This window comes from Talaromyces atroroseus (assembly GCF_001907595.1).
Source record: "Talaromyces atroroseus strain IBT 11181 chromosome Unknown scaffold_1, whole genome shotgun sequence".
Lineage (NCBI taxonomy): Eukaryota > Fungi > Ascomycota > Eurotiomycetes > Eurotiales > Trichocomaceae > Talaromyces > Talaromyces atroroseus.
Window position 1 is genome coordinate 1,939,702 of NW_017971433.1, and position 10,949 is coordinate 1,950,650.

The following is a 10,949-nucleotide window of genomic DNA, read 5'->3' on the forward strand; positions in this document are numbered from 1 at the left end:
ACAAGTCATGTGAGAATATGACGCCTCTTATTTTTGGTGAGATGCGTCTACAGGCCGGCGAGTGTGATACGGTAGATGTATAAAGTTAAGGATGACCCATGCTAAAGATTTCCTATTCGGGTAATAATTTGAGCTCCCTCGGCGGATGAACATAGATCCACCATTATGCCTCGCGAAGGCATTATACACTGTTGGTAGACTAGTATCACCTTTGGCGTAGAAAATCATGACTTTAGTATTATTATTATTATTTATTAGACTAATATATATGATTGTAGTCGTGTTTTGTATCCCTGGCACAGATGTACCGCTCGCAAAAGAAGAAATGAACAAGGATGAAAAACTATGCATCGTCAACACCTAGCCCGACGATACATCAGCGAAGACCTCCATAGTATGATCCCAAACCTTTTTATCCACGCCTCGCTTCCTGAGATCCTCAAGAACTTTCTCGTTATCGGGGGCCTCGCCGTTCTCATCTATGAGGAAAACGCCGCCTTTACTCCGTTCGACCTTCTGTAGGCCTCCAGCGAGCGGGACTATGCCGTCATCAACGCTATATCGCGCACTGGTGGCGGTGAACAAGCCCCTCTGGCCCGCCTCAGAAACGCTCCTGACAAAAAAGCTGAGCACTGGCGCTACGAGGTAACGGATCAAGACGCCCCGGATACCGCTGCTGATGCGAGTCATCAGTGGCGTGGCCACGAGGCCGGGGAAAGCGTGAACGAAGCTGATGCGAGGGTTCTCGGACGCTAGATGCTCCAGCGCCAGAGTCATCATGGTGGCAGTTTGGGTGTTTGCTGAGCTAACGTAGAAATTCTCAGGCCTGTCCAGACCCAGATCATCTTCATGGATCGGGCCTTCCTTCCCGCCGGCGAGAATGGACAAGACGTGTGGGCTTTGGGACTGGTTGAGCAGAGGGAGAAGAAGCTGGGTAATGCGAATGCGGGAGTAGAAGCGCGTTGTCAAGCTAGCCTCGAGTCCCTCGGTGGTATCTAAAGCAACTGATGATGAGTGTGCGATAAGGAACGTGACGAGAGTGGTCAAAATCACCTTTTCTTCCATCCAGCGAGAAAAAGCCTACAGACATGCAGAGCAGGTCCAAGGAGGACTCCTTCGCTTTGACATATTCAGCCACTTTTTCAGCGTCTTTGATTAGCGAAACATCTTTCTCGATGATTTCGAAAATGGCGCTGCTATTTAGACGGCGCAATTCATCGACGATAGAAGCCGCAACGGCTGCGTTACGGGCAACAATATAGACACGAGGATTCGCAGAAGACCGCGTGAACTCCTTGAGGATACCAAGACCGATGCCAGAGGTTGCGCCGACGAAGAGGGCCACATGGGGGCCATTCACGCGCGAGAGGCTGGTGTTAGAACGGATGACAGCTTGAAGATCAACCATGGCGAATTTTTGTGTTTTTCACTTTTAGAATGTCAATACTATTGAGGTCCGTCGGAAGGTGGTTAATTATATATGCCAAAGCACATATCTTTAAGTGTATTGTGGCATGGAATTAGGTAGCAAAGCTTTGTCAGCGCATTCCTTATTGTTAACTAAGCTCGCTCTGTCGGCGTGAGATCGCCGCGAGGGCACGACCGGGGTTGGATTCGTCAGCGTCATCGTCATGGGGCCGAAAGCCCTATTTTAGTTATTATATACGTTGAAGCTGTAGTACACTTGCGTATAAGTTTAGCTGCGATAGTCTGGATATGATTTGGGCAATGGGAGTCATGAGCATCAAGCATGTTGCTTGATAGCAAAACCTCGTAATAACAAAGTGCCCTGATTAGTAAGGACCCCCACACGTATTTCGTCATAATCAGGCACCATATTACGAATGGCCATGCTGTGTTAGGCATAAACGACCCACAAATATAGCCGAATCGGGGGCTGATGGGCAAAGAACCAAGATGCCATCGACACTATGCCAAAATAGGATAAATTATGTATCGATTACCCGATATAGCGGCGTTCCTTATACTCTTAACTATATACGTGCACCCCTGTCAGCGTCAATCACGTGGCTTCGCATCATACGCAACTCCACGGTTCTAGTTAGTAAGTAAATATGAGTAATAAGAATTATTATTAGTTAATTCGTATTTTCACACTAAAGTACCGCTGGCACGTAGTGAGCTCTCCTAGTCCAGGCAGCCGTCTCACCTACATCCGTCTGGTCCGCTCAGGAAGAGTCTATTCTATAACTCCATCTTGGCAAGCAATGGCTCAAGGTAAATGAGAACTTAAGCCTCGGGTCTAGACTGCTGGCTAACTATCATTAAAAAAAAGAGCAACTTTTTAGACGGCCCTTCTACGCCAAAGATGGCAAGACGAGACTGCCGCAGTACGTCGCCCATCGCGGCTTCAACAGGATATACCCGGAGAACACCAAGAGTGCCTTTACCGCTGCCATTGATGTCGGCTGCCATGGCATCGAGACGGACGTGCAAATAACCAAAGACGGGGTGGTTGTTATTTCGCATGTATGCCTATCCGGTTTCCAACTTCATAACATTCAAAGGCGGTCCTAGAAATTAATACATAGTTATGCAGGACTCATCTCTCAACCGCTGCTTTGGCATCGACAAGCTCATCAAAGATTGCGACTGGGAATATCTGAGCACCCTGTGGACGACACGCGAGCCTCGAGAGAGAATGCTTCGATTGAGCGACTTGCTCGATTTCCTGAATGCTCCGAGCAATGCCCATGTCTGGGTTTTGCTTGATATCAAGGTATTTACACTACGTGCATCACTCGTACATGCATGTCAGACACTGACACTAGCCCAGAGAAATAATGATGTCAAAGTCATCATAAAGAAAATCGCAGAGGTGGTCAAGTCGGGTCCGTATGCGTCACAGCCGTGGTATTCACGCATTGTGCTTGGATGCTGGACAGTGAGTCATTCAATCTTTAGTACTCAGAGTATACATAGGTACGCACCTGACACATATTTTCACTCTCAGCCCGCCTACTTCCCCAGCTGCAAGGAACATCTGCCCGACTTCCAAGCCGCATTGATAGGCTACAATGTAGTCGGAGCACGAAATGTCCTGCACACCGTGCCCAGCATCTCCTTCAACACGCACTTCAAATCCGTCAAGGGCCCGCTAGGATACGGCTTTGTTGATGCCGTTCACGGCAACAAGAATAGCGAAGACGGCAAACGCAAACTCATATTCACATGGACAGTCAACGCAGCCCGAGACATGCGCTGGGCAATCCGCAACAACTTTGACGCCATTCTCACCGACGACCCGGCGCTCTGCAAGCAGATATGCGACTCGTGGGATGATGCGTACGCACAACGACATGAGGCGGACGATAATAGAGTGACTCTCGGCGAGCGTTTACATTTGGCCTTGTGGGGGTTTTGGTTCACATTTTTCAGCTGGGTTTTTCCTATCGTGTACCCTTATTTGCAGCGGTTTATGCAGGAGAAGCCGACTGTGAGAACTGAGATAAATGGTAGTACTTCGAGGACTTGAGAAGGTGTTTATTCTATGACCGGGATGACTCATAAGATTTGCAATCATTTTGCATCCTTTTATATATATAAAAAATTTATGCCTTTCACAAAAGTTCTGCTGTTCTAAGCTTTCTAGGTCAAGATATACGCAGATGAATGCCTGTTTGCTGATCAAAGCCTAGAATACAGTGTACGAGATGCGACGCTAAGTCGCCCAGTACCGCACCATTTTATACTCATCTTGGCTCAGGACCTATGGATTGATGATGTGATAATGTGGGATTAGTTCACCTATAAAATACTCATAGGCACCGGACTAGAATCGCCGTATCGCGGGTTATCGGCAAGATTTAACGAACATTGAGACAATCAGTTAATAACACCTCTATATAAGGCAAAGAGACCGTTGCAACTCCGACAATCCGCATCCAAAGCAAACTTCAACAATATACCTACATAGATAGGGTAGTAAGGAAAAGGCAGAAGCAGTTAGTTTTACCGGAGCCGTCAGGGTATACCGCACTTCTGCCTCCTGAAGAAAAAGCCACAATTTATACAAATCGGACTAAGCTTCCAAGGTTCCTACATGGATTGTACAATGCGGGGGGCAATAATGAAGAGGAGAATATCAAACGGCCTATAAGATAACCTGCTCACCTACTGCCGAGTTCATTGAAATGGAATGACTTTTCTTTGAGCTCATCCTAAATTTTGTACTCTCATCGTCTGTTGATGTTCTATAATGGCCATCATGGCGCGTGCTACAGCAACGGCCCTTTTTGTTGCTAGCTTGATGAATTCGGCCTACAGTGCTGCATCTCAAGCATACACGTGGAAAAATGTAGTTACAGGAGGTAAGTATCTATGTGAACATTCAGGAAGCTGCCCATCACTGAGAACATGTATAGGAGGAGGAGGTTTCGTCCCCGGCATTGTATTCAACCCATCTGCCCAAGGTGTCGCCTATATTCGCACTGATATTGGCGGCCCCTACCGCCTCAATTCAGACGATACATGGACGCCTCTACTAGACGGGGTCAATAATAGCAACTGGCAAGTGAGAGCAGTTGCGTGAAACTCCGTGGTATGGGCTAACGTCCCGTCTTCAGGCATGACTGGGGCATTGATGCCCTTGCCACTGATCCAGTCGACACCGAGCGCCTGTACGTAGCCGTGGGAATGTACACTAATGAGTGGGATCCTAACCCCGGGTCAATCCTGCGCTCCACGGATAAAGGTGACACCTGGGATGAGACTGTACTGCCGTTCAAGGTCGGTGGGAACATGCCTGGCCGAGGAGTCGGCGAGGTGAGTTACATCTATATCTCAGCGTCCTGACTTGGATGTCGTGAGCTGAGTGTCCGTATAGAGACTTGCAGTCGACCCAAATGATAACAGTATCTTGTTTTTTGGGGCTAGAAGTGGCCATGGCCTCTGGAAGAGCACAGATTATGGTGTGACATGGTCGAATGTCACCTCATTCACCTGGACCGGTAAGAGTCGTCAGCCGCAGAATAGACAAGAAGCAGTGGTCTAAGTAAGAGAGCGCTTTAGGGACATATTTTCAAGACGCCAGTTCAACTTACACCTCGGATCCGGTGGGAATCGCTTGGGTCACGTTCGACTCGACCTCTGGCAGCGAGGGCTCGCCAACTCCAAGAATATTCGTCGGTAGGTTTAGTCTAGACGAAGTCAGCTGAAGTCAACTAACAGTGACAGGCGTGGTCGATACCGAAGAGTCGGTTTTCAAGTCTGAGGATGGCGGTGCGACATGTAAGTCTTCTTTCCTGGACATACATACCTTGCTCGTCAACGACTGAGCCCCTTTCCTAGGGTCATGGGTCTCGGGCGAGCCGATGTACGGATTCCTACCTCACAAGGGCGTTTTGTCGCCAGCTGAGCAGACTCTGTACATATCATACTCCAACGGTGCTGGCCCGTACGATGGCACCAACGGAACAGTGCACAAGTATAACATCTCGACCGGAGTATGGACTGACATCAGCCCGACATCAATGGCTAGCACATACTATGGCTATGGCGGTCTTGCCGTGGACTTGCAAGTGCCCGGCACTATCATGGTAGCCGCCTTGAACTGCTGGTGGCCAGATGAACTCATTTGGCGAAGCCTTGATTCAGGCGAGACCTGGTCCCCCATCTGGGACTGGAATGGGTATCCGAATATCAACTACTACTACGATTATGACATCTCTAATGCACCCTGGCTGCAGGATGATACCTCATCTGCTGAATTCCCTGTCCGGGTTGGGTGGATGGTGGAGGCACTGGCCATTGATCCGTTTGATTCGAATCATTGGCTCTATGGTACCGGTGAAACAATCTACGGTGGCCACGACCTGCTCAAGTGGGACTCAGCTCACAACATAACCTTGGAGTCTTTGGCTGTTGGAGTTGAAGAGATGGCTGTCATTGGACTCATCGCGCCTCCGGGCGGACCAGAACTCCTATCTGTTGTTGGAGATGATGGAGGTTTCTATCATACCGACCTCGATACTGCGCCAGAACAGGCTTTCCACTCCCCTACATACGGCTCTACAAACGGCATTGACTACGCTGGGAATAACCCGGCATATATTGTCAGAGCCGGTGCTAGCTCGACGCTGCCTACCGTCTCATTGTCGACGAACTTTGGTCTCACCTGGTCGGCCGACTACGCAGCTTCGTCCAGTACGGTGCCTGGAAGTGTTGCACTTTCTGCAAATGGTGATACTGTGCTTCTTGTGCCTACGTCAGGCAGCCCGCTTGTCTCGACATATAGCAGCACCTTCAGCACTGTGTCCACTCTGCCCTCAGGAGCAGCCATTGCGTCCGATAAGTCTAACAACACCGTCTTCTACGGTGGCTCGGCTGGAAGTTTCTACATCTCTACCAACAGCGGCGTCTCATTCACCAAAACTGTTAGTCTTGGCTCGAGCACTGCTGTAAATGCCATCCGTGTTCATCCTTCCGTTGCTGGCGACGTCTGGGTCTCTACCGATATAGGCCTTTGGCACTCGACAAACTATGGCAGCAGTTTTACCCAGATTGGCAGCGGCTGCACTGCTGGTTGGAGCTTTGGCTTTGGCAAGGCCTTAACAACATCGTCGTACCCGGTTCTCTTCGGCTTCTTCACTGTCGACGGCGTCACCGCCCTGTACAAGACGGAGGACGAAGGTACCAATTGGGAGATGATCTCTGACGCCTCCCACGGGTTTGGCGCGGCGTCGGCGAATGTAGTGAATGGCGACTTGAACAACTATGGCCGTGTCTTTGTGGGAACGAATGGAAGGGGTATTTGGTATGGCGTGCCTAGTGGAAGCCTGCCGGCATCAACTGCAGCCTCGACCAAGACTTCTACGACACACACATCCTCTACTACAACGATTCCCACTACACTAGCAACTGCGTCTTCTTCCAAGACTTCATCGTCAAGCTCGACAACCACAACTACTGCCTCGTCAACCTCTACGGCGACGGCCTCACCTTACGGCCAGTGTGGAGGCTCTGGATATACCGGACCAACCACCTGCCCAAGTGGATGGACTTGTTCGGCCGAGAATTCTTACTACTCACAGTGTAAGTAGTCGCATTTCAACTTGTTTCAAAGTCCAAGTGCTAACTTCAAAATAGGCGTGCAGTCATAAGTTCATCACTTGGCACAGAGCAGTGGAGTTTCCACTTTCAAAATGCAATGTACATATGGACGAGGCTCTTGAAGTGGCCATTTGTGATCTTTCACAGATAGAAGTAGTGTACACTGGTAGGTTATTGGTAGTAAAAGCCTGAAATGAACATCAAAAGTATCAACTTCGCAACTTTCCATGCTCTCTAATGTGTAAATTGATCTTGACAGCGGGATTAGGTGGTACTAGCGCTTCTCTGACTTCGAGCTTAGCTGGTAGATTTGAATTCTGCTTGATAGAGGCATCATCGAAGACTTGGACCTAGGTATAACAGTCACAGTAGACTTGATAAATCTCATGATTATCACAAAGTGTTTGGCTATAACAAATAAGGACAAATAGAGGTATAAGCGCATCCCCACGAGTATCCAGTTAGATGCAGAAAAGAAAAATTAAGAAAAAAAAAAAAAAAAAAAAGCCGAACCAAATAATATGCAGGCAAGTTTTAAGCCAAGGATGTAGATTGCCAACAATAGAAAGCGCATAATCAAAACGTATAGCAAGTGATGATGATAATGAAAAGGCTGAGCATTCATCAAGCCGTGTTCTGTAAGGATATCAATTAATATTGTCGAATAAATAGAAAGAAAGCGAATGTCGCGAGCTGAAAACAGAGGACCCATTTTCATAAGGAACTTTCGAATGCTGGGGGGGGTATAAGGGGTTGAATATGCAAGTATATACTTTGTAAATGAACATGAACCATGTACACATGATCCATAATGTGAGGAAGAGGAGAATCAAGATGTCAGACACAGCTGGCAGAAACAACGAATGTAACCTGCTCGATAAGGGTATAAGAGCAGAAGATGAAATATATCAACAAGAAGAGAAGCGGTCAAATCAAGGTAGTAAATTATAAAGAGAAGGAGGGCAGAAAAAGCGAATGGAGGTAAAGGGAACTTGTTATACACGTGAAGACTCATGAGGAGATCAAGTGAATCTCTCATATCATCATCAGTTTCGTCGTTCTCCTCTCTGGATAGCGTCGAGCACCGCTTGGAGGAGCCAATCCACTTTGCCTGGGAGGCGGTGGTCTGCCCATGCCACGGCCACCAGGCGGAGGTGGGCCACGAGGCATAGGGCCACCTGGAGAGACTGGAGACCCCGGGGGCCCACGGCGTGGTGAGCCTCTGAATCCTTGAGGTGGCGGGCCTGGCGGGAACCCCGGAGGCCCAGCAAGGGGTGAGGAAGGCATGGTCGGACGCAGTCTGCCAGGAGGCGGCGTCATGGCTGCAGCCCGTCGCGCATCACGCTCGCAGTAGACTTGGCCATTCCATTCAAAGTAATCTCCCCGAAGGACAACACGACAAGTACGACAGGTCAGGCAATCGGGATGAAACTTTTGCGGATTGCCGCTACCGTAAGTACTTTGTTCGATGGTCTCCAGGTATTGCCCTTCGATTCCCTTTTTACACGTAGAACATACCGAACCGTTGAGTTCATGGTAATGTTGAGCACAATAGGGATGGTCATCCAACACGTAAAAGTCCGAGGTCTCAAAGGGTGATCGACAAGTGAAACAGACAAAGCAAGCTTTGTGGTATCGTCCAGTAAGGCGACCATCTGCTGATGAAACGGATTTACCAACAATGCCCTGTCCACAACCCCGACAACGACGCTTTTGACCTCCAGCAGTAGGTGGCCGCGAAATCTGTTGACCGTGAACCTCTGCTGGAGACATTTCCCCTGCTGGACTTTTGAGAGAAACTGCCGGTCGTTGATCACTGCGCGTTGAGTATGTACCATTCACAAGGGACGGATCAGTGGGCGAGTCGGGTCCACGGTCGAAACCAGTCACGATGCGAGGTGGCTCCAAAATCGTCATCGTCGTTGTCGTCTTGTCCAAAGCTGATGGATCTTCCGCTTGGGGAAGCTGTTTCTGATCAAGTTCTAGCTCTTGCAACATCGAATCGATTTGACTCAGATCCGACGGTTTCGTGTCAGTGTCCGAAGGCTGGCTCGATAGCGAGCTACCACTGCCCATATCGGAAGGGGAGGATTCGCTGGACGATGTCGACCCTCCTGTCGCATGATAGGTATTTTTGTCCAGTCCCAGGCCTACATTAAAGTTCGACGGCGAATTTTCATCGTTTTGGACACTCTCTTGAGGGCCAGGGGTTCTATTTTGCGCCGGTTTAATCGCTCCACCGGGGACGTCAGGTTCTCTTGGAAGATAAGGTCGACCTGGGACAGTAGGTGAAGGTTGTGAAGGCCACCTAGTAAGTGCATTCTCATTTATATCGGCGTTATGTAAATCACCCATGGTCGGCATGTTCTGGGTTCGTGTCAAAAAGTTCTCATGCGGAGAAGACGGCGCTTCACCTTCATAACTATGGGGCTCGTCGGTCAAGCCAAAATCGAAGCCATTATAATTTGACTTTTTGCCCTGGGGTGGACTCCTCGATAAATTCGAGTCGACAGCACTCATCTGGGAGTTGGGTCTGAATGAACTCAATGGCCCGGTGGGCACTGGAGGCACTTCGTCCATTATATTTCGAATACCCCGCGGCATGCTCATAGATTGGCCGCGCGATGAGTACGTTGATGTAGATTCTCGGTAACGCCTACTTGACACAGAAGTTCGGTATGTGCTCCTGCTCTCGATTGAGGGTGACCTAGTATGCATGCTGCCCGACACGTCTGTATCAGCAACATCACTATTGATTGTCGGAGTGTCGGAGCGAAGCGGAGATTTAGGGAACGTTGGGCTCAGAGCAGCTCGAATGGTGGCTGCCGGATTGGGACTAAGAGCAGAACGCTCGTGCAAATCGCGAGCATTTTCGTCGTCTGTGAAGTCAAGGGACGAAGGTGTAATAGGGAAGGGCGAGGTTTGACTGCGCAGAGGCGACATCCGTGGGGTGAGAGGATGACTTCCAAGACTGCTCGAAGGACTCGCATAGCCAGGTGTCAAGAAGGGTTGATCTGTATCGATTATGACTAATATTAGCATTCATATTTTCCCCTCGTTGTTAAGCTCATTCATTGCTTCCATTACTCACTCGCAGCAGCAGGGTCTATTCGTGGAGGAGGCGCAGGCCTGCTCGGCTTTATATCACGAGCAGGCGAAGAATTCGAGGCTGTTTGGACTGTTCGTCAGCGTTCCGAGTCATAGTCTGATAGGGAAGGAATAGTCCGAGCAGGAGTCCCATACGTTGCTGGGTAATACAGACATGCTCTCCCATTGCAGAGATCTCGACATCCACACTACAATTGGAGCACTTTATCGTGGGCAGCACGCCCGCGAGATCCATGCTATTAGCCATCGCGACAGCAACGACGCCGAAGCTCTCCGATCACAAGGAGCGAATCATTAATCCACTACTCCAGAAAACGTATTCTCGGTGGGAATCGATATATATTTTCGGAGCTGAATCCGATAGTTCGCTAAGATTCTCCGGCGAGCACGGAAAAGGATGTTGGAGAGATGCGCTGTACTCCGTGGATTAAAGACTGATGGTGTTGCGTCGTAATCAAATCGCCCCAGAGGTCGACGGACTGCTTGGCCTTAAAAATTGCGACGATCACCGTAGCGGCCCCGTTCAGGTGTGGCAATGGCAGTCACAGAGGTCTCGGACTTGCTCAGTTAGTACGAGACGTGAGATGTTGTTGAACAGGGTTCTGTCACACTGGGCGTGCGGGCCGTGATTCACGAAAAGATAGATTCAGCAGTGCGATCTCTGTGATGGTTCGTCCGCTCATTGCGGTTCGCTATTGGATCAGCATGCAGCCCCCCTAGAGCGCTTTTTCCTTTAGTGTTATTTGGCTACCCCTGAACGCCTCCGCGAG

General features: G+C 49.3%; 4 protein-coding genes across 4 annotated transcripts; 2 read left to right on the top strand and 2 right to left on the bottom strand.

Annotated features, from left to right (window-relative positions):
* Positions 1-360: 360 nt before the first annotated feature.
* On the bottom strand, positions 361-1,408 carry UA08_01764 (hypothetical protein; the record flags this gene model as incomplete). The annotated part of the gene is made up of 2 exons (XM_020261464.1): positions 361-1,004; positions 1,054-1,408. 2 exons carry the CDS (start codon positions 1,406-1,408, stop codon positions 361-363), a joined length of 999 nt encoding a protein of 332 aa, XP_020123069.1.
* An 820-nt stretch (positions 1,409-2,228) lies between these two features.
* Positions 2,229-3,496, top strand: UA08_01765 (hypothetical protein; the record flags this gene model as incomplete). The annotated part of the gene is made up of 5 exons (XM_020261465.1): positions 2,229-2,238; positions 2,297-2,490; positions 2,561-2,740; positions 2,798-2,905; positions 2,975-3,496. 5 exons carry the CDS (start codon positions 2,229-2,231, stop codon positions 3,494-3,496), a joined length of 1,014 nt encoding a protein of 337 aa, XP_020123068.1.
* A 732-nt stretch (positions 3,497-4,228) lies between these two features.
* UA08_01766 (hypothetical protein) lies at positions 4,229-7,121 on the top strand (the record flags this gene model as incomplete). The annotated part of the gene is made up of 8 exons (XM_020261466.1): positions 4,229-4,331; positions 4,386-4,548; positions 4,587-4,785; positions 4,847-4,970; positions 5,047-5,148; positions 5,197-5,250; positions 5,311-7,053; positions 7,108-7,121. 8 exons carry the CDS (start codon positions 4,229-4,231, stop codon positions 7,119-7,121), a joined length of 2,502 nt encoding a protein of 833 aa, XP_020123067.1.
* A 985-nt stretch (positions 7,122-8,106) lies between these two features.
* UA08_01767 (hypothetical protein) lies at positions 8,107-10,426 on the bottom strand (the record flags this gene model as incomplete). Its single annotated transcript, XM_020261467.1, has 3 exons — positions 8,107-10,085; positions 10,163-10,240; positions 10,315-10,426. 3 exons carry the CDS (start codon positions 10,424-10,426, stop codon positions 8,107-8,109), a joined length of 2,169 nt encoding a protein of 722 aa, XP_020123066.1.
* Between the last annotated feature and the right edge of the window lie 523 nt (positions 10,427-10,949).